This window comes from Solanum lycopersicum, chromosome 6 (assembly GCF_036512215.1).
Source record: "Solanum lycopersicum chromosome 6, SLM_r2.1".
Lineage (NCBI taxonomy): Eukaryota > Viridiplantae > Streptophyta > Magnoliopsida > Solanales > Solanaceae > Solanum > Solanum lycopersicum.
Genome location: NC_090805.1, coordinates 36,391,350 through 36,414,535, shown reverse-complemented (window position 1 = coordinate 36,414,535; position 23,186 = coordinate 36,391,350). Strand labels below are relative to the sequence as shown.

Sequence of the window (23,186 nt, the reverse complement as noted above, 5' to 3'; positions counted from 1 at the left end):
TAATTTTTCTTTCTGATTTTCACATAGTTGTACAAACCATTGATGTAAGAATTTTATTCTACCTCCTAAAGTATCTACTAGTCCTTCATCATTCCAATCTTTAATTACTTTTGTGCTAAATGGTTCTGGTAATTTTGTAAAATATTGTTGTCTTATTTCTCTTGCTTCATTTATATTGTATTTTGCTTTGTAGTAATATTCTTTAAATGCACATGTATATTCTTCTATGTAACACATTTTACATATAGCTAATTTTGTCATAAGTTGTCTATTTATTATTTTTTCTCTGTTTTGTTCTCTTATATCTGTGGTCATACCTCCAAATTCATTTCTTATTGCTGATTCATATTTATCTAGTATATCTATATTTGATGCTGATGGAGATCCATCCATTTTCTTATCACTTCTAAGTACTTCTAAACTTTCTGGGGTAAATTTTCTATCCATAATTTTGTTGTTCCTACAAATGTTCTTTCTATATATTTCGGCGTTTCTCTCACTGTTATTTTATTATCAATCAGTTGTTTAGATATATTCTTTATCCATATTAATATTGCTTTATTTATATTTGTAACACAATCTAGATCTAAGAAATTATATTGTTCAGTTATTGGTTTAGGTGTCCATTTTTTATTTAATCTGCTATTCCATATTGCATTTGCTCTGTCTGATTGTTCATAATTTTCTGTATAATAAGTTGGTGGTGTCCATTTAGGACTATTTCTAGGACTATTATCTGGGGTTTTAACTCCTGATGTGCTAGGTTTATTCATAACTCCTGTGTTTATTTCTAATTTTTTTTGTTTATTTACTTGTTCTAGGATTTCTGTGTATGTTTCACTTATATTACTTATTTCTGAATTTTGATCATTTATCGTATCTGATTCGTTTACTTCATCTATTTCATTTACTTCAAGGTTTTCCTTTAATTTTTGTTTTATATCATTTATTTCATAAGTTAACTCGAATTCTTTTTCTTTTTGTTTTTCTTTTTGTTTAATTACATATAATAATTTTAACTTAGTTAATTCTTGTTCTAATTCACTTATCCTTGTATTTTTTATTTCTTCTAAATGTTGTACTTCTTATTTTGCTTGTATTTTTATTTTTTCAATTTCTTTTGATTTATCTATTTCTTCATTTTCTTTTGTTATTCTTATCATAGCTGTTAAACTATCTTCTAATTTTGCTATTTCTTTTTCTAACATTAAATATAAATTATTTCCTATTTTTTTATATCGTCTTCCTAGGTTTGAAAATAGTATTTTTATCATTAATCCATCTTGATTTTCATATGTCTTTTCATCTACTGCAAACTCTTGTTTATTCATTATAATTTATAAATTATGTTATGTTGTAATTTATATTCAAGGTGATCTATTTGTATTTCTAACATAAATATAACTTTTTTTTTGTGCTAATATTAATTTATTACATACTCCTGCTAACATGTTTTCTATTAATCTTTCTTTCCTATGTTGTAGTTCTTGTCTTTTTTCATCTATTTTTCAATCAATTGTTGCTTATATATTTCTTTGTTCATATTGTTTTTTTAGATAACAAATATATTTATATTCCGTTTTTGAAATTATAAATTATCAAATGATTTGTCTTATCATTACTTGTCTTAGTGAGTTGTGATAGTTCATATTCTATGTATAAAGGTTTTAACTTTTTCCATATCTTTCGTACTTTTATATCTATCCTGATTTTTGTTATTTTAGTTTCTTTACTTAGTGTTGTATTATTCTTCATGTCTTTAAGAAAATATTTTTTCTATTAGCCTTTGTCTATGTTCTATTTTTTTTATCCATTTATATTTTTCTGTACAAAATTTTAAAAAGTTTACTTAATTTGCTTGAATCTTTAATAAATTTTATCTTATAAATATTATTACTTCGTTTTTGCCAAATTTGAAACCTTTTTGGTTCAATCATTCTTTTATAATTCTAATTCTTTTTTATCATATAGATCTATGTTTTCTTTAGTTTTTATCCAATATTGTAAGTACATATAATTTATCATTGATCTCTGAATATTTCTAGATCATCATACAAGTTTATGTCAAAATTATTATTATAAAAATCATCTTGTATAACTAATTTAGCCCAACCTTGAGTTGTTACTTCTATTATCTCATATGTTAATAATTGTCACGACCCAAAATCACGAGTCGTGATGGCATCTATATTCCCAACCAATAGGTAAGCCAACCAACATATTTTAACAAACTTAACTAACAAGAAGTGAAAAGACAACAATTTCCAAATCTCCAACACTGAGTTCTTATAAGTACGAATGCGGAAAACTGAAAAAAAATACTACCCAAGAAATGGTGTCATGAGTACAAGAGCTTCTAAAATACGATGCAAGTCTGAAACTAAAAAGGCAAATCTAACATAAGGGATATCCAGTCTGATTAATGAATAACAGAATAAGTAAAAGATAGAGGGAGGTGTGGGCCACGGAATAGCCAAGCAGCTCACCACAACTCCAAGACACTCCAAACTCGGACTCAAACTGCTCCTCGAGATGTGCTCCTACTTGGAATCGAATCTGCACCACAAAGAGTGCAACAAGCGTAGTATGAGTACGAAACCACGTGTACCCAGTATGTCTCATTGACCGACAACGAAGAAGTAGTGACGGGAGTTATATAAGAAAATAAATTCTTAGATTGTACAAGTATATATATATGTATTACACTTACTATTTAAGTATCATCAATAAAGGAAATCAACATTTAATATTTTCCAAACACCAAACGAAACATATAGTCATCAAGAATGAATGATGGGATGAAATGCAATGCAATATGATGTCATGTAATGATATGGCTCAGAATACCCAGTACTCACTCAATCGTATATACATGATACTCCTCGGAAATACATCGAGAGCTCATGACCCATGGGGGACTCGCGAGGTCCATATACCGACACGGACGATCTCCACGTGTCTGTGCGGACGATCTCACCGCACTATCATAATATCAAATAATTTTCGCACGGACGGTCTCCACGTGCCCAAATTACAATCTTAACATCTCACCATCCCCAGCACGGACGATCTCCACGTGCCCAACTTATACTCAGTCTCATGTCTATGCATGTGCACAATATTATTTCAATAGAGGGGATGATGCATCTCAATCAATCAATATGAACATAATACATACCCACCTAAATTATCACAACTATACGGGTGAAATAAATAAAACACAATCACACAAGGAATTCAAGTCAATAATATATCAGCTAATGCCCATATGCTTTGGCATTCTCAAATTTCAATCCGCATTCTATAATAGTAATTTTCCTTTTTATAACACCGGTACTCGTACCAATGCCCGTCACACCATTGATACGAGACCACCATCCTTCCCCCTTACCCCTTTGTCTATTTTCATTTTTAATCTTTAATTAGGAAAACGTCCTTCAACAAGTCTAAAAGTCTTAACATACCTCAAGTGTCGAGCTCGTGTCACGAATCCTCAAGATAGTTCTTTCCCTTTTCGTTAAGTTTTGGAATGTTCACGATCTACCAATGATGCAATATTCATAAGTAAGCGAGTTTGTGGACATTCAAATTATTATAGGTATATCATAGATCCTAAACTCACTCATATCTCTAATCAAACGTCAAATCTTGGTATAATTTATATGCCAATTCGTCAAATTTCAAGCCAAGAACTTAACCTTAACCTCTCCAAGTACCCTAGATTCAATGTTAAATCATATAATATACACCTAATATTTAATTACCTATCTCAATATCTTAAAAACTAGTAACTAATTTGATAAATAGATAAATAAATAAAAAAAATAAAAAAAAACAATATAAGAGAATAACGATTTGCACTGTGAACGAGACTGTGTTCTTTCTTTCTCCAAACTAATATGGCCAATTTCTATCCCTTTAATAATAATACATTCAATGCCAATCATTGGCATAATTGCCTAATTATTGGCTAACAAGTTTGTCCCCCCTCCACCATTTACTAACACAATACACAGCAACGAAAATTGAGAATTCGTCAACAACAATTTCAACCCTACTGACCGGGTTTTTCTCGAATCTAACCCCAACAATATAATACATATAATGAATCATTTTATACTAAATTAGATTATCAAATAATTCATGTAAAGTTACAGATTCTGAGAAGGGCGGTTGTACCTGAACGTGTTCTTCTCAGATACCAAGGAGAAGTTTCTCCAATTTTTGTTTTCCTCAGATTATGATATAAAAATTTTAACCCACTAATTTATTCCAATACATGGTCAAGTATAAAGGTATTAAATTAATTATATATATGACCCACTAACTATTAACTATATACTAATTTAATAAAAATTTCCTCAATTAGGCACTCGTAGTTACCGAATAGTTAAAATATCCCCCTTTAATTTTCTAAAAGGAGTCAAACTAGTCCTAGTTCTCAAAACGACCTAGCGGGTCGTTACATCACCTACCACTTAAACAAACGTTCGTCCTCGAACGGGAAAATACAAAAGCTAACCTGAATGATCAAAAAGATGAGGATATTTACTCCTCATGTCTGACTCTGTCTCCCATGTAGCCTCCTCCATTGGACGATGCTTCCACTGAACCTTTACTGAAGTAATCTCCTTGGACCTTAGCTTTCGAACTTATCTATCCAAAATGGTGATCGGCTCTTCCTCAAAAGTCAAATTTTGATCAAGCAACACTGAATCCCATTGAATCACATGATCACCACCCTGATGATACTTTTTAAGCATTGAAATATGAAATACAGGATGAACACCTGACAAACCAGGTGGCAAAGCCAATTGATACGCCACCTCACCAATACGCTCAACAATCTCGAAAGGACCAATATACCTTGGGCTCAACTTGCCCTTCCTTCCAAACCTTATCAAACCTTTCATGGGTGAAACCTTCAATAAAACCCTCTCTCCAACCATAAACTCTAAATCACGAACCTTCCTATCTGCGTAACTCTTTTGCCTGCTCTGAGCTATGAGAAGTTTATCTTGGATCAACTTGACCTTGTCCAAGGACTCCCTTAACAAATCTGTACCCCATGGTCTAACCTCAAATGTGTCAAACCAACCAATTGGAGATCGACATCTCCTACCATACAAAGCCTCAAATGGTGCCATCTCAATGCTCGAATGATAACTATTATTGTAAGCAAACTCTGCTAATGGCAAGAACTGATCCCAGTGACCACCAAAGTCAATCACACACGCCCGTAATATGTCCTCAAGAACCTGAATAGTCCTCTCAGACTGACCATCAGTCTGAGGGTGAAAGGCTGTACTAAGATCCACCCGAGTGCCCAACTCTTTCTGCATTGACCGCCAGAAATGAGATGTAAATTGGGTGCCACGATCTGAAATAATAGATATAGGAACCCCATGCAAACGAACTATCTCTTGAATATAGATCTTGGCTAACTTCTCTGAGTTATAGGTAGTCTGAACTGGTACAAAGTGTGCAGACTTAGTCAGTCGATCCACGATGACCCATATAGCATCAAACTTACCCAAGGTACGTGGCAACCCTACCACAAAGTCCATAGCAATGCGCTCCCACTTCCACTCAGGTATGGGCATCCTCTGAGTCACACCTCCAGGCTTTTGGTGTTCATACTTCACTTGCTGACAATTCAGACACTAGGATACAAAATCTACTATGTCCCTCTTCATACGACACCACCAATAATGTTGCTTCAAGTCACGATACATCTTAGTATCCCCCGGATGAATAGAGTACCTCGAAGTATGAGCCTCCTCCATGATCAATCTAGTCAAATCACCTGTACGAGGAACACATATACGACCCTTAATCCTCAAAACTCCCTCACTATCAAGAATTGCAGCCTTGGCTTCTCCTTTTAAAACCTTGTCCCTAATCTTACATAAATCACCATCATCAAACTGTTGAGCCCGAATCTGCTCCAACAAGGATGACCTAGCCTCCATATAAGCCAACACCTTACCAGATTCTGAAATATCAAGTCTCACAAAGCTATTGGCCAGGGATTGGACATCCCTAGATAAATGACGCTCGCCAATCTGTAACATGGCTAGACTACCCATACTTACCGCCTTCCGACTCAAGGCATCTGCTACAACATTTGCTTTGCCTGGGTGATAAAGAATAGTCATATCGTAGTCTTTGAGCAACTCCAACCATCTCCTCTGCCTCAAATTGAGATCCCTCTGATTGAATATATACTGCAGACTACGATGATCCGTGAACACCTCACAATGCACACCATAAAGATAATGCCTCCAAATCTTTAATGCAAACACAACAGACGCCAACTCTAAATCATGAATAGGGTAGTTCTTCTCATGAACCTTTAACTACCTCGAAGCATAAGCTATCACCCTTCCCTTCTGCATCAACACACAACCAAGACCAATCCAAGAAGCATCACAGTATACAACAAAACCCTCTCCCTCCACGGGTAGGGTCAAAATTGGAGCAGTAGTCAATAAAGTCTTGAGCCTTTGGAAACTAACCTCACATTCGTCAAACCACTGAAAAGTCACCTCCTTTTGTGTCAATCTAGTTAATGGAGATGCAATGGATGAGAAACCCACAACAAACCGTCGATAATAACCTGCAAGGCCCAAGAAACTCCGAATCTCAGTAACTGAAGTAGGTCTGACCCAATCTCTAACCGCCTCAATCTTCTTAGGATCCACCATGATACCCTCCTTGGACACTACATGTCCCAAGAATGCTACCGAACTAAGCCAAAACTCACACTTTGAAAACTTTGCATAAAGTTTCTTCTCCTTTAGAATCCCAAGAACAATCCTCAAATGATGCTCATGTTCCTCCTTAGTGCGTGAGTATATCAATATATCATCTATGAAGACAATAACAAAGGAATCTAAATACGGTCTGAACACTCCATTCATCAAGTCCATAAAAGCTGTTGGGGCATTAGTCAGTCCGAAAGACATCACCAAAAACTCGTAATGACCATAACGTGTTCGAAAAGCCGTCTTAGGGATATCCTCCGCCCTAACCTTCAGCTGATGATAGCCAGATCTCAAGTCAATTTTGGAGAAAACTGAAGCACCCTGCAACTGATCAAATAAATCATCAATACGAGGTATCGGATACTTATTTCTGATGGTTACCTTGTTCAACTGCCGATAGTCAATACACATACGCATAGATCCATCTTTCTTCTTCACAAATAACACTGGAGCACCCCAAGGAGATACACTTGGTCTAATAAAACCTTTGCTCAACAAATCCTGCAACTGCTCCTTCAACTCTTTCAATTCAGTCGGTGTCATACGATAAGGAGGAATGGAAATAGGCCGAGTGCCTGGCTCCACATCAATACAAAAATCAATATCACGATCTGGTGGAGGACCTGGCAAATCAGTCGGAAATACTTCTGAAAATTCACTCACTACTGGAATAGACTCAAGCATAGGAGTCTCAATACTAGTATCTCGAATGTGGGCCAAGTACGCCAAACATCCTCTTTGTACCAACTGACGAGCCTTAAGGAATGATATCACACCCTTAGAAGGATGACTAAGAGTACCTCTCCATTCTATTGTAGGAATTCCAGGCATAGCTAAGGTGATGGTCTTGGCATGACAATTTAAAATTGCGTGGTAAGAAGATAACCAATCCATACCAAGAATCACATCAAAATCTATCATTTCTAAGACCTTTAGATCTGCATGAGTGTCATACCCCATCAAAGTAACAGTACATAAACGATACACTTGATCTACAACTACAGAATCCCCGACAGGAGTAGAAACACGTATCAGCAAATCAAGAGACTTACACAATATATCCAGACTAGGAGCAAAATATGTGGACACATAAGAATAAGTAGAGCCTGGATCAAATAATACAGTAGCTGGTCGATGACAAACCGGAATAATACCTGTGATAACAGCATCTGAGGCTTCAGCCTCTGGCCTACCTGGAAAAGCATAACAGTGAGAACGACCTCCATCAGATTGTGAACCTCCACGACCACCACCTCGACCAGAAGGAGAACCACATCTACCATTCTGTGCACCACCTCTACCATTCTGTGCACCACCCCTAGCTGGAGGTTGTGCAGCCTTGGAAGTCGAAGCCTGAGAACCCTGATGTAAGCCACCACGTCTGGTCCTAGGGCAGTCTCTCACAAAGTGTCCCATATCACCACACTCAAAGCAACCCCTACGAGACGTAGGCTGATAAGAGGAACCTGAATGACCAGAATGCCCTCCACGAACTACAGGTCTAGAAGATTAACCCTGCGAAGTATGTACCGAGCTCAAAGAGTTATGCTCAGCGTAACCAGCCTCAGACGCTGGTATAGCAGCATGAATGGGTCTGCTGGACTGAGGGTGATAACCTCTGCCCAAGTAACCCCGACTCCTAGCCGGAGCACCACCATAATCACCTAAATAACGAGTCCTCTTGCCCTCTCGCTGCTCAAATCCCTCACGTCGAATCATCTCCAACTCCTTAGCAGCATCTACCACTTTCTGGAATGGAACACCAGAAGCAGCAACCTGAGAAACTCCTAGACGAATTGGAATAATCAGCCCCTTAACAAACCTCCTCACTCTCTCAGCATCTGTGGGAAGTATCATCGAAGCATGCCTAGCCAAGGCATGAAATTTACCCTCATACTCTGCAACTGACATACCATTTTGCTGCAAACCCTCAAACTCGGCCCTCTTGCGCTCCCTCTCACTGCGTGGAACAAATTTGGATAGTAATACCAGAGTAAACTCAGTCCAGGATAGTGGATGAGATCCAGCTGGCCTACTACTAATATAATCCCTCCACCACTGCTTAGCAGAGCCAGTCATCTGAAACGCTGTGTAGTCAACTCCATGAGACTCCACTAATCCAAGATTATGCAACCTCTCATGACAACTAACTATAAACTCATATGCGTCCTCAGCTAAGTCACCAGTATAAGTAGGAGGATTCATTAGTCTGAACCTCCCAAACATCTTTTTTTCATCAATAGTCATAGAAGGCCTGTTCACCAAATTTGATGTCATATCTGGAAACTCCATACTATCCAAACGAGGAGCTACAACGGCAGCTGGCTGAGTCCTGGGAGTCTGAGAATCTGGAGCAACTTTCGGATCTGGAGTTTGACCTCCAACACGGGTCTGTGAGCCATCAGAAGTGACAGGCAAAGCTCCTGCCTGGGCCATCCCCTCTAGGATTCCTAACATACGAGCTAGGGTATCTTGAAGCACTGGGGGAACAATAGTACTGGTTGGAGCCTGAGCTGGCCCATCCCCCTCGACACGATCTTGCACATCCCCATGAAGAACATCTGCGTCAGGAGGTACGGTCCTATCATGACCCTGGGTAGCTATTGGTACTTGACCACCCACAGGTGCTGCAATACGGCCCCTACCCCGACCTCGAGCTCACCCCCTACCTCTACCTCGGATAGTGTTCCCAGAAGCAGACGCAGGATTAGGATCCTGACCACCACTTGCCGATGTACGATTCCTCGCCATCTGAGAGAGAATGAGATATCAAGATTAGAATTTCTACAAGGTCAAGTGTGCACGATAATGAATAAAAGAACAGAATATTTTCTAAATGTCCTATAGCCTCTCGAAGATAGGTATGGACGTCTTCATACCGATCCGCAAGACTCTACTAGACATTGCTCTTGTACTCTTGAGACCGATGAACATAGGGCTCTGATACCAAATTTGTCACGACCCAAAATCACGAGTCGTGATGGCACCTATATTCCCAACCAATAGGTAAGCCAACCAACATATTTTAACAAACTTAACTAACAAGAAGTGAAAAGACAACAATTTCCAAATCTCCAATACTGAGTTCTTATAAGTACGAATGCGGAAAACTGAAAAAAATACTACCCAAGAAATGGTGTCATGAGTACAAGAGCTTCTAAAATACGATGCAAGTCTGAAACTAAAAAGGCAAATCTAACATAAGGGATATCCTGTCTAAATACTGAATAACAAAATAAGTAAAAGATAGAGGGAGGTGTGGGCCACGGAACAGCCAAGCAGCTCACCACAACTCCAAGACACTCCAAACTCGGACTCAAACTACTCCTCGAGATGTGCTCCTACTTGGAATCGAATCTGCACCACAAAGAGTGCAACAGGCGTAGTATGAGTATGAAACCACGTGTACCCAGTATGTCTCATTGACCGACAACGAAGAAGTAGTGACGGGAGTTATATAAGAAAATAAATTCTTAGATTGTACAAGTATATATATATGTATTACACTTACTATTAAAGTTTCATCAATAAAGGAAATCAACATTTAATATTTTCCAAACACCAAACGAAACATATAGTCATCAAGAATGAATGATGGGATGAAATGCAATGCAATATGATGTCATGTAATGATATGGCTCAGAATACCCAGTACTCACTCAATCGTATATACATGATACTCCTCGGAAATACATCGAGAGCTCATGACCCATGGGGGACTCGCGAGGTCCATATACCGACACGGACGATCTCCACGTGTCTGTGCGGACGATCTCAACGCACTATCATAATATCAAATAATTTTCGCACGGACGGTCTCCACGTGCCCAAATTACAATCTTAACATCTCACCATCCCCAGCACGGACAATCTCCACGTGCCCAACTTATACTCAGTCTCATGTCTATGCATGTGCACAATATTATTTCAATAGAGGGGATGATGCATCTCAATCAATCAATATGAACATAATACATACCCACCTAAATTATCACAACTATACGGGTGAAATAAATAAAACACAATCACACAAGGAATTCAAGTCAATAATATATCAGCTAATGCCCATATGCTTTGGCATTCTCAAATTTCAATCCGCATTCTATAATAGTAATTTTCCTTTTTATAACACCGGTACTCGTACCAATGCCCGTCACACCATTGATACGAGACCACCATCCTTCCCCTTTACCCTTTTGTCTATTTTCATTTTTAATCTTTAATTAGGAAAACGTCCTTCAACAAATCTAAAAGTCTTAACATACCTCAAGTGTCGAGCTCGTGTCACGAATCCTCAAGATAGTTCCTTCCCTTTTCGTTAAGTTTTGGAATGTTCACAATCTACCAATGATGCAATATTCATAAGTAAGCGAGTTTGTGGACATTCAAATTATTATAGGTATATCATAGATCCTAAACTCACTCATATCTCTAATCAAACGTCAAATCTTGGTATAATTTATATGCCAATTCGTCAAATTTCAAGCCAAGAACTTAACCTTAACCTCTCCAAGTACCCTAGATTCAATGTTAAATCATATAATATACACCTAATATTTAATTACCTATCTCAATATCTTAAAAACTAGTAACTAATTTGATAAATAGATAAAAAAATAAAAAAATAAAAAAAAACAATATAAGAGAATAACGATTTGCACTGTGAACGAGACTGTGTTCTTTCTTTCTCCAAACTAATATGGCCAATTTCTATCCCTTTAATAATAATACATTCAATGCCAATCATTGGCATAATTGCCTAATGATTGGCTAACAAGTTTGTCCCCCCTCCACCATTTATTAACACAATACACAGCAACGAAAATTGAAAATTCGTCAACAACAATTTCAACCCTACTGACCGAGTTTTTCTCGAATCTAACCCCAACAATATAATACATATAATGAATCATTTTATACTAAAATAGATTATCAAATAATTCATGTAAAGTTACAGATTCTGAGAAGGGCGGTTGTACCTGAACGTGTTCTTCTCAGATGCCAAGGAGAAGTTTCTCCAATTTTTGTTTTCCTCAGATTATGATATAAAAATTTTAACCCACTAATTTATTCCAATACATGGTCAAGTATAAAGGTATTAAATTAATTATATATATGACCCATTAACTATTAACTATATACTAATTTAATAAAAATTTCCTCAATTAGGCACTCGTAGTTACCGAATAGTTAAAATATCCCCCTTTAATTTTCCAAAAGGACTCAAACTAGTCCTAGTTCTCAAAATGACCTAGCGGGTCGTTACAATAATATATCATAAATTGTTCTTTTTATATCTGTATTAATATCTTTTAATATATAGAATATTAATATCTTGTAATTAACATCATCATCTAATAAATAGGAGTTCATTTTATTCATTTTTTCGCTAAAACATTTTATTCCTTTCAACCTCTTAATAGATTATACTTATTTATTATGTAATAATAATGATATAATAATCATCTCGTCTGGTCACTACTACAGTTTTCTTCTTTGATCAGTTACCCTAACAGCGCCTCAACTTTGTTTACTCCCCTAAACGGCCTTCTTGCCTATCGGTTTCAACTTTAGGATGGCATAGTCTGGGCATACCTATTCGCAGAATATTTCTGTAGCAAACTTTCTAAAGATGGTTATTAGAACATTATTAAAACATGATAAACAATTATAATCAACAAGAGATTATCGGGAATAAATTGGTTTAGCTACTCATGAACTTAAATGAGTATACCTGTTTCTGTAGATTTGTTGCTTCAGATTTGTTTTTCATATCTCATTATTTGTTTATTATCTAGCTTTGATACCAATTATGGGTGGAAGCGATTTTTTAAGTGAAGAGAGAATAAGAAAGAGAGTGGAGAGTAAGTAGCTTTTTTCAGCTTGTTTATTACTGAGGGAGAGCCCTCTATTTATACAATATTTTTATACATTAGACCATCAGAAATGGCCGACACTAACTTTACACTTGGCCTATATTAATTCGACCGACAGAAAACGACAAACTACTAGTGGCCCTTTACTTTATTACTGGCCGACATAACTTTACATATGGCCATCTTATCTTCTGGCCGACACTTCACGACAAACTACTTTAATAAAGACATAAAGATAAAATTACAAAAATATTTTTTTTTAACTCATGTTCCACAAATTTGTAATATATTCACAAATATTAATGAAGATCAATAAATGTCAAGAAGATCTATATTATCCTAACTCAAGATATATGTTAGTAACAATCTTTATGGAGAAATCTTAAAAAAACTTAGAAGAGAATTAGAGAGTATCTTAAGAGATCTTAGGAGAAAGTAATCAAGAAATAAACACGTTTATACTCACAATATTTATTAATAAAATTATATTTCTTTATATTTTTTTGTGATTACAATTTATTTTCTACAACTTTAAAATTTATGACAAACAAGTTTTCAAACTATATTAGAAACTAAAATCTGAACATCACTTTTCCTTCGTTGCAAGTAACTTGCGCTTTTAAAATTTGGTTCCACCTTTAGCTTTTCGTCGTCTTCTATTATAGGAAACTTACATAATATACCGTAACAAAAAAATATTTATTATTTATAGCAATAGTATTATTTTTTTTCACTTAATCACTTTTAATTCATTTATAATACAAGTTTAGTATATATTATAAAAAACAATTTATTATTCACATATAATACAAATTTTAATGATAAATATACATTTATCACACATTTTAATACACTTATAAAACAATGTGACAATTTTTTTCCAAACAAACATAATATGTTTCAAAAAACAATATAATTCATATATATTGCATACATAATTCACTTTTAATACATATTACAGATTTAACAATGCATTACTACAAATGATAATAAACAAAAAATATTGCTAAAATCATTAATTATTTTTTAAAATGAATTAATTTATGTAATTTTTCTTTCTTTTATTATGCTCATCTAAGTTATCTTATTACGTATTAACCATTTAGAGTTTCAAAGAACACATACTTTCTTAATCCTAACAGAAATAATCATGTGCTACAACTCAAAGGTGATTTGGCAACTTTTTTCCTCAAATCAAAAGGTATTCTTTCAACTAGTATCATCTCAATTAATGTGGTATCGCTTTTTGCAATTTAGAGGGTTCAACTATTTAAATGTTTTATAATTCTGGCCAAACTTCGTAAATTAAGGCCTAACCCACTTGTTTGTACTTATTCCTATTGATATCTTCTTATTTTCCCTTAATAAAGACCGCTAAATAATCCGTACAGTAGTTAAGTTGAAAGGAAAAAAAAAGCCTCGGAAGTTGGATTAGGATGTAGTGAGAACTTGCCCTTTTGAACTTTATTCAATTGTTTTATTCTAATTCTAAAATAAAATGACCATTTGATCAACATGAATAATTTCCAAATAAGACTAGTGTTCCAACCATGGTACCAATTCCACTACAATATACCTTTGATTGATAACTCTCCTTATCAAGCCTTTAACTGTTAACCTGATACTGCAATATCAAACATTATGAAGAGGAAATTTCCGCAATTACCGCCTTCGCACGTTCAATAATTATACATTATTGTACAGATACAACAATCTGCATACATAAACCACATTATTCTGCATCACGTCTAAATGTGCAACACTTAATTTTAGTCCAACCTGGAACAGTTGACAATTTAATTTATAGATTTAAGAACCTTGAACATCTAAATCAAGAGATGGAGACTCTTCTAGCTTTTGGAGAGATCCATCCATACTGCAAACTTGAATGATGAATGTAACGCTTGAAGTGCCAGAGGGAACTACAAGATCAGATACATAATATGCTTCAAGTACCGTAACTCCCAGGTACTCATGGACTAGCTGAAGTGATCCATTTGATTCTGCAATTAAGAGATTGGGTTGTTTCTTGACGTAGATATTATACTTAGGGAAAGGGTGAGTCTTCCCGCCTTTCAATTTCCAATCAAGCTTGACATTGAGTTTCCTGGAGCCATTTGAATTGGAAGATGACAATTTAGTGAAGTTACCTTCAACAAGCCATGAAGTTGATGGTGGGAAGCCGGAATTCAGCGTCAAACTATTTATTGCAAGATGACCAAGCACTGCATGATATTCTGATGGAGAAAGCGCCATGGTTTTACCTTGACTTTCTGATTTGTGAACTTCAGGTCTTAATTTATAGCATACAGCATGGATTTTTGTTAATGTATATCCTTCCATTGATATACTACTTTCTTGTATGACCCATGATGATTCACTCTCTAATTTAGTAACACGATGAGGCATTATAACATTGTCAAAATGTCTAACAAAACGACTCATAGTCAGCAAAGAATCACCCGAAGAAGCAAGTAATACTGATTTTTGCTCCGTGGCAGCAGAAGTGAACTCAAGAGATAAGCCCAACAGAGAGCTTCCATTTGATTTTACCTGCATTATAAGCGTAGCAGATTATAAATGAACAAGCACAACAAGGGAAACAAACATACATGTATACCATCACAACATGAACTTTTCATATTTCTGCAGAAGTTGGGCCATTTGGAGGGGTAATAAATCTCAGGAAACACACCAAGCAGGAAAGAAGGATGAGTCCATACAAAAAAAAGAGTAATTAACTGGCAGTCCCTAGGGGTAGGATATTTTTTGGTAAGGGCCTTAAGGGTAGAAATTGATAATTCAAAGTCAGTATTTGACATTGGCCACTTGAAAAAATAGAATATAAAATTTAACATAGGTACACATTCTTTAGAAAAAACCTGTAAATTTCAATGTCCTAGAGAAAGGTAATGTATTTATTCTTGTTGAGTAAATTAGATCACCTGGAGAATTTTATTACAGGATCCTGAGATACAACACAGCACTACTCTTAGGTGAACACTAAAACAACTGGCCTTAGGTAGTATAAATCCCCTCCACAAGAGAGGTAACAAATCTTTGTAAAAGGATTTCTGTGGTTGGTGAAAATTATCAGTATGTCTTTGCAAGTGATTTGTAACAATTAGGAACTGCAACAACTATTATCCCAAAGAAAAAGGTGGCTTACAGATAAAGTTACCAGTTACCCACAAAAAAAAAGTGGCTTACAGAATATGTAAAATGAACAGGTGAATCTGCTAACAGAAGCTTCCCTTCAAACAACCTTGCTGAGAATTGAAAATCACCCTCAAGTGTTCCATTGAATGTTAGGTTCCCTCCTCCATTATAAGATGGCTCCTTGATACTGCAACATCCAAGCATTGGTCAAATCCAATACAGATGACTAGTTCCCAAATCAAATCATTGAACATAAACGCACACCAGCTAGAAGCTATTATGAAAAAAGGAATAACATAAAGCCCCAATATGTTAACATGCGTTACATATAGACACACGCGTAAGCGTGTGCGCGCACACACACACACATATTTATATATATATTTATGTGTGTGTGTGTGTGAGAGAGAGAGAGGGAGGATATTTTGCTATCATACCAAATGAAAGTAGTAGCCTAGTAGGTCAGCAATCTACCCACTTCTCTTCCCATTATCTGCACCCCTAATTACCCTTTCCAATTCATTATTTGAAGAAAAATTTTTATCATTAATTTTCCACATTTTCTCGCTGTTGTCTATTTTATCCGTGTTCTTTGAGAATCCACTCCAGTTGCATTGTTTTGTCTAAGCTTTGACTCGACCTGTCTCTGGTCGGTGGCTTAATTTGTGTTTCTGGTTTGGCACATTATTCTCATATGTTGATTGGTTATTTCTAGTGAGTCTTCTATGGGAAACTAAGGCTGCTTTTGTTGGCTAGTGAGCAGCTCCAAATTTTTTCTTTTGGTGCTATTTGTTTGGGTGCTAGTCTGCAGCAAACCTTGGTTTTGTTTTCCAATTCTAGAGGTTGAGGTTCTGGTGAGTGATTGTGCTATTTTGATTCGACAACTGGAACACCTGATATATTTGATACAAGTTCCCCATGATCAACCATAGGCATGGTCCATGGATTTGGTGGAACATAAGCCATCATTAGAAGTGATATGCAAGGAAGGTGAAAATGGAATCTAATGGTAGAGCAGGATATTTGTTTACATATAAAAACTTACAGGGTTCTGTAACCTACTACATGGTAGATATAAGGGTTATGAGATGGACGGGTGCTATGTGGGATTTGACTGTTACGAGGATTCAACTCTAGTCTCTAGAGGTATTCTTCCTCGTGATTAATTGTGACCAGTAAGAAAAAGCAAAATATATTTTGAACTCAGAAAAGGATAGGCATGCTGCTTATATATCATTCAACCTACAAACATGAAGGTACATCTAAATGAAGATGTGAAAGTCCCATTTGCTTATGCTCTTCAATGAAATCAAAAGAAAAGAGAAATAACAGATGATTTTCCAGTGAGGGAATAGCTAATAGGAGATTTGATGATTGCAGGGACTAAAAACTTTCTGAAAGAGAAAAAGGGGAAACGTGATTTTTCTGGGTTTGTTAAGAAGATGATAACCTGGGGTCCCAAAATAAGGTGATTGGAAATGGGAAGATAGCTGGAGATAGGGAAATATTTTTGTTGAAAGGCATAACTGTGCTTACTGTTAAAGAGAATGTAGGGACATTAAGGAGAACTAAAAAGTAGGAACTGCTATAACCTACTAATAGCAGGATAGCAAAACCAGACAGCTTTCAGCTGAATTGCTGGTTAAATCCTCCAATGTTCTGAGTTGCTGAACTGGTGGGCTTTAACATTCCCAATAAATAGGCATTTCTAAGATTCTTCACTGATAAACTATCAAAACAAAGGGCATGTTTGGTTATCTCGAATAAAGCTGCTGTCACAAACTGCATTGGGTCTCAGAGAGAGACAATTTAAGGTTCACCAATGTCACAAAAATTTCTAATTTAGAACAGCAATGCAATGGAGGAGGGCAAAGAGACACTACAGTTTACATGTGCTGGTGTCCAACTTTGGTCATTTTTATGTATTTATGACGGCTTATGTTGAAAGATTTACATATTAAACCATTTTCTCCAGAATTTAAGTGTCAAATGCTTCAATAAGACTTTACATGTGATAGATCATCAGACTGAAACAAGGGACTATCAGGAAGATATTGAAAACTAAATGTAATAAGCACAGAAACTTACTCAACAGCAACTTTTAGATTCCCTCCAGTTGATTCTCCAGAAAACCTCAGGAAAGGCTGAGAAGAATGTCTATATGTTAGAAAGGGTGACAAGTTTGTAAAAGGGGATGGATTATCTTAGTGATGACATGGTATAGAATCTAAGAGCTAAGATAACATCAGTACACTCATAAACATATTAAGAATTACGTAGATTGCAAACAACAACTCTTACCAGATATTCAATTATTTTACTGTGCAGTGGTTAAAGAAGAATTTTTGCAAACAAAACTCAAGAAAGATATTTCACAAGGTGTTAGACAAATTCAAGTAGGGAATAACAACAAGGAAATATTATTGTGCTGTCAGTTCTAGTCACTTACACTCTATTTAACTTATTATCTTTCAAAAATTAATCTGAAGAGCAAATCATGTAGTTCAAGACATCCCCGTGAAACGGAGGACAAGAATAACATGCCTCTGTAAAAGGCTTCAGAAATTACTGAAACAGTCTGTATCTCCATATATTGTGCCTAATTGCATGAATACTTTTGACGATAACAGTAACATTATGTAAAACTAGAAAGTACATGAGATGATATGAACATACATATTAGTTGTAGGAACTGTGCACCAGACAAATCAATGAAATTGTCTATAATTATTGTAAGTTTTAACATGTAAAAATTGGAGTTCAATGCTTTGTTTTAGATCTTAGAGGACAACTACATTAAACAGAAATTTCTCCAAAATTGGAACTCCTGACAAATGCCATACTTTTACTGCATTTAATAACAATAAGCTCGAAAAAACATCCGGAAGACACCTGAAAGCTTTGGGACGAAATGTTGTTCCAAGGAGTCTGTGACATTTGCTTTCCATCGACTGTAAACTGGTAACCATGACCCTGATGATGATAACATGGATGTTAGTGGCCATTACCATCTCATAGAAGTTTTGAATAGAAATCATTTTAATTGCCTCAGCCTTCTCCCTATTATTCATAAACAGCCATAGAAGCACCTTTGGACCAAGATGGGGACCCTTTTGGGTTTTGGGAACTGCTTGCATCTCTCATTAACTTTCAGTACATGACAATTTTATCAGATACCTATTGTAATTAAGGACACCTTTCTGCTTATGCATTACATGGCGTCTTCAGCTTTAAGTTTCACACTGGACCATTTGATCATGCTTTTATCTGTGTTGCTAATCAAATTAATTAATATACAATGACATACATAATTCCTTCCCTCTCCGACATGCAGAAATCACGGAAATGGCCTAGACTCTTCTATTCACTCTTGAATCATAATTATTTGCTTCTTGAAATTCAGGTTAAACATGTTTCTAGTAAGAGTACAAAAGTTTCTAAGCATGCTGGTAGAAGATACAAGCAATAAATCTGCATTTTATTTTGTAAAAAAGATGAAGGAAGCAGAAAACAATGTTATGAAAAACAAACAAGCTCAGAACATACCTGATCAAAATTAGAGTAGAACGGAAGAATTTGGGGGTAATTTTGTGAGATATCCCATGATTTTTCTACAAGTGCCCACCAACTGCATGTTAAAGCATTTAACAATGATATGGTTAACAGCAAGCATATATTACTTTTTGATAACCAAACAGAGAAGTGTAATCAATTGCAGATATGATAATTAAGCAGTATTTACAAAATCTGACAATATATTGATATTCAACACAGCTTTGAGACATACAATCAGGCTGTTTCATTTTATATTGACATAGTTTGATTGGAAACAGAAACTAAGAAATCACTTTAAATTGCATATGATAGCATAGTAATAGAAGAAAAACATTGAATTGAATTGTTGAAAGTTTAGTTCACAAGGGACGCATCCTTCATGGCTAGAAACTCTAATTACTTGAATGTAACTTCTATACAGTAGTATCATTTTGGAAGTGCATAAAACTTTCTGAGACATTTTAAAACAAAATATGTCATATAGATTCAAATGAAGAGACATCCATTTTCAGCTTGGTTGCTTAAAAATATAAAGAAATGGAGAGACTTCCACTTTTGCCTTGCCAATTTAACTAATCTCTTGGACCTCATCTTTCCATATTGCTAGCAGGGTGGTTTATCATTTGCCAAGGAAAGACCAAACAAAGAAAAGGAATTTTCTTTTTCAAATAACTAAAAAATCATGAGAATATCCAAGTGGTGCAGAGGGTGTTCTGTACATGAAAAGAAATTAAACCATGGAATCAGGATATGGAAATATTGTGAATCTTCAACAATAATCTGAAGAGTAATCTTCAGTGGAAATCTGTAAACGCATTCTTTTAGAGTAAAGCATTTAAGAGATATTATGGCAGGCAGTGCCGGACCGGTTCTGTGCAGTTTGAAAGTCAGGTAGTTGTTTTGTCTCATACACCCATCCAGGAGCAAATATGGCAGCTGACACATTATCCCTCTTAATCACATCAAGTGCCAAATTTGTCTGCATAAGAACAGGATCAGATAATTTTACAAGTGAATAGTTCTTTTTAACAGGTGGTTTAAGAAAACAGAAGTGGCAACACAGCCTACATGAAAGGTGAAACTAGAGTATGCTTTTAACAATGAAATGTATTTTATTTCTAACTGTCCAAACTAACTACTTACTAAGAAAGACACTGATACTAAACCTTACATCAGAGAATCAGCAACCTCCTTCCAGAAGGTCAATTTTGAATTACTCTGTAATATAGAAAGTTGATGATTATTTTTGAGGTTTAATAGCTCCTAATTGCCTACTCACAGCATTATTACATCTGGTCCCAATTATAGTCTATGATAAGAACCTAGCTAACTGAAAAAGAATTACTCTCATAGTAAAGGTAAAATACTGGTTACAAACATTTTTAGGTTGAATATCAAATATTCTTTTAATCTATTGATAAATATGGTAACAGGCCCAAATTCTCTCTCCTTGAATAATCAAAAATACAAATAAGGAAGGACTTCTTACTAAAACAGGTTCAACCAAGAATACCCTGTAAATTTTCAAATATTTCTGTCAATATCAAACAGTATAAAACATAAACTTACAAGATAAATAAGAGAACGATGATATGTATTATGTATTTAGCACCAAGACATGAACATAGAGGATGAGGTGTTAATTTTTTATTTCCCATACGTGGTCTACAAACTCACCGTCCATTGTCCACCACCATAAGTGTTTCTTCCAAAGACATCAATTCCCATGTAAACATCGAACTTCCTGTCAACAGCAACCTCAGCTGAGAGCTTAGGGTAATTCTCCTATAAGTAAACAAGAAAACAGCCTTTAGCAATTATTATTACTAACCTGAAAAAAAAGAGAACAAAGAATTAGCAGAAAATACCCGCCAAGTGTAGTTTACAAATATACCATCAGATATATCAAAAAAGGGCTTGTTTTTTTCGTTTAGTTGATCTTGCCAACTAAGTTTCCCATCAATTGTGACGCTATCATACCTGCAGCATAACCATAAGAAAAGACAATTATGCTTTTTTTTCACTTTGAAGAGATGGTTTATTTCATGATATTACCATGGGATCAAAGATCCACAAGCAGAAAGAAAGAAAAACTACGCTGCTTTTAACTTTGAAGAGAGGTTTTCTTTCATGATATTACCATATGACCAAAGATCCAGGGACAAGGGAATGCATGGACTGAGTTAAGTGGCTGACAAATTCTTTCAGGTTAGGAATTTGCCCGACATCCAGGGAAACTTCCATATTGACCTGACAGCAAGATATTTGAAAAAGAAAAAAAGGATTCTGGAATAAGACATAGTTATGCAAAGAACTATGACGCAATAAACTTATTCCTCAATGATTTTTTACCAGAATGCAGTTACGATTGTATGACTATACTCACCTTATTTCACAAACACCAATTACCATGGATTTTTACTTTGTAGAAATTTGTCCTACTCTTCAATTTCCAAATATGTTGTTGACCAAAAAACTATTTTTTCTACTCTGATATAGAGAAAGTTTCTCAAGATTATTCTTCCAAAAAAGGATAATATTATTTTTTTTTAAAAAAAAAAACTCACTTTTCAAGTCTAACAGGCATATCTAAAATTAAGAAAATCAAGAAATTTCATGCTAAGAAAGTAAAGATATGGCATCAAGTTTTGTGATTAGTAAATGTAAGAGAAGAAGAAGAAAGGTGAAGGGCCTGAAGGCCTATCAAACTTCAGAATCAATTGCTTACCAGCCATCCATCAAAGCCTAAAGCAGCAGCAAGCTCACTTAACCTCTCTGCATACATCTGAGCTGAGTTCTTTGATGACAATAATTTATTGGCAATATGTTTCCCTTCATCCCACTCCAAGATAAAAGTTCCCAATACCTTATAACAATAGGAGGAAATGACCAGACAGGCAGAAACTCAGGTGTTTGAAGAGTAGACAAATAACTCTTTAAGAGAAATTAGTAAATCCGTCAACTACAACTCAATCCCAAATTAGTTGAAGTCGTGTACGAATCATTGTCTCTATTAAGGTTTCATTCAACATAGTTGGAGAAGTAAATCGCATATATTGACATATGGATGAGTAGCAAATTAAAGATAGACTCGTCTTGTTTCAAAAGAAGTTAACCAAATTAATTAAGTGTAAAACCAGAAAAACAAAACATAATTTGAATCAATAAATTAATTAAGTGTAAAACGAGAAAAACAAAACATAATTTGAATCAATATTGTTAATTGTAATACCTTCACTCCATGCTTGTGAGCAGTGTTAATCCAACAAGGAGGCGGTAGAGTAACCAATGAATGAGAAAAATAGACGAATACATCAATTAAATACCAATGCCATATTGCATAAGCATCAGGATTATTCCCTCCTTGTATCCATTTATCGTCAAGGTATCCTCCAGCCATATCGTGACACACCAGAAGCCTACGCCGGTTCGGTAGTTCATTGGCGGCGTAAGGCGGCAACTTCACAGAGGCCTTACTGAAGGGGAAGTGAAAAGAATCGAAATAGGATCTCGACTCAAGTTCTTCCAGTGTTTTGAGTGGATATGATACGGGAATCGAAGGTTCTGATGGATCAAACGGCGGAGGATCATCGGAAGGATGAACTGAGTTTTGATTTGCGGCCATGGGATTGAATTTAGATAGGAGAGTGAAGAGGGAATTGAGAATAGACTTGAGGGAAGCTAGGGTTTGAGGATGGTGAGATTTGAAGTAGGAGCGAAAGTTGAATGTCATGGGAGAAATTGGAGATTTAAGAATTCATGAAATGAAATGGAGTGGACTTGAGGAAAAGAGTTGACGTGGGAATCACAATATTTGAACTTCTATTCT

General features: G+C 35.5%; 3 protein-coding genes across 5 annotated transcripts; all 3 read right to left on the bottom strand.

The window, feature by feature from the left end:
* Positions 1 to 2,261: 2,261 nt before the first annotated feature.
* Positions 2,262 to 12,893, bottom strand: LOC138349144 (uncharacterized). Of its 3 annotated transcripts, XM_069299183.1 has the most exons (3): positions 11,033 to 11,633; positions 10,055 to 10,124; positions 8,277 to 9,518 (listed from the first exon to the last, which is right to left on the bottom strand). In XM_069299183.1, the coding sequence occupies exon 3, from the start codon at positions 9,222 to 9,224 to the stop codon at positions 8,277 to 8,279; it is 948 nt and encodes a 315-aa protein (XP_069155284.1). In that variant the 5' UTR covers positions 9,225 to 9,518; positions 10,055 to 10,124; positions 11,033 to 11,633. The 3 variants fall into 3 exon arrangements, with proteins under 3 accessions (XP_069155285.1, XP_069155284.1, XP_069155283.1); XM_069299184.1 differs by adding an exon at positions 2,262 to 2,556 and having other exon boundaries at positions 7,922 to 11,633; XM_069299182.1 differs by adding an exon at positions 12,502 to 12,893 and having other exon boundaries at positions 8,277 to 11,108.
* Positions 4,653 to 8,183, bottom strand: LOC138349371 (uncharacterized). Its single transcript, XM_069299697.1, has 6 exons — positions 8,048 to 8,183; positions 7,664 to 7,894; positions 7,253 to 7,576; positions 5,990 to 6,136; positions 5,123 to 5,380; positions 4,653 to 5,059 (listed from the first exon to the last, which is right to left on the bottom strand). The coding sequence occupies exons 1-6, from the start codon at positions 8,181 to 8,183 to the stop codon at positions 4,653 to 4,655; spliced, it is 1,503 nt and encodes a 500-aa protein (XP_069155798.1).
* Positions 12,894 to 14,238: 1,345 nt separating the features above from the next.
* Positions 14,239 to 23,169, bottom strand: Endo-LE (endo-beta-N-acetylglucosaminidase). The gene is made up of 11 exons (NM_001312885.1): positions 22,590 to 23,169; positions 22,086 to 22,223; positions 21,498 to 21,607; positions 21,226 to 21,337; positions 21,035 to 21,142; positions 20,224 to 20,336; positions 19,349 to 19,430; positions 18,695 to 18,775; positions 17,891 to 17,946; positions 15,854 to 15,989; positions 14,239 to 15,196 (listed from the first exon to the last, which is right to left on the bottom strand). The coding sequence occupies exons 1-11, from the start codon at positions 23,088 to 23,090 to the stop codon at positions 14,453 to 14,455; spliced, it is 2,181 nt and encodes a 726-aa protein (NP_001299814.1). The 5' UTR covers positions 23,091 to 23,169; the 3' UTR covers positions 14,239 to 14,452.
* Between the last annotated feature and the right edge of the window lie 17 nt (positions 23,170 to 23,186).

What these genes read in the sequence shown, in the direction of transcription:
- LOC138349371 (XM_069299697.1), bottom strand. Translation starts at nt 8,183, where the DNA reads ATGGGACACTTTGTGAGAGACTGCCCTAGGACCAGACGTGGTGGCTTA. An exon ending in TAGAGGTGGTGCACAGAATG is followed by an intron (nt 7,895 to 8,047) that starts GTAGATGTGGTT and finishes GTCATCGACCAG; the next exon opens with CTACTGTATTATTTGATCCA. An exon ending in ACCATTTGAGGCTTTGTATG is followed by an intron (nt 5,060 to 5,122) that starts GTAGGAGATGTC and finishes CATGGGGTACAG; the next exon opens with ATTTGTTAAGGGAGTCCTTG.
- LOC138349144 (XM_069299182.1), bottom strand. Translation starts at nt 9,224, where the DNA reads ATGTTAGGAATCCTAGAGGGGATGGCCCAGGCAGGAGCTTTGCCTGTC.
- Endo-LE (NM_001312885.1), bottom strand. Translation starts at nt 23,090, where the DNA reads ATGACATTCAACTTTCGCTCCTACTTCAAATCTCACCATCCTCAAACC. An exon ending in ATGGTGGTGGACAATGGACG is followed by an intron (nt 20,337 to 21,034) that starts GTGAGTTTGTAG and finishes GTTCTTATGCAG; the next exon opens with ACAAATTTGGCACTTGATGT. An exon ending in TTTCAAACTGCACAGAACCG is followed by an intron (nt 19,431 to 20,223) that starts GTCCGGCACTGC and finishes TTTAACATGCAG; the next exon opens with TTGGTGGGCACTTGTAGAAA.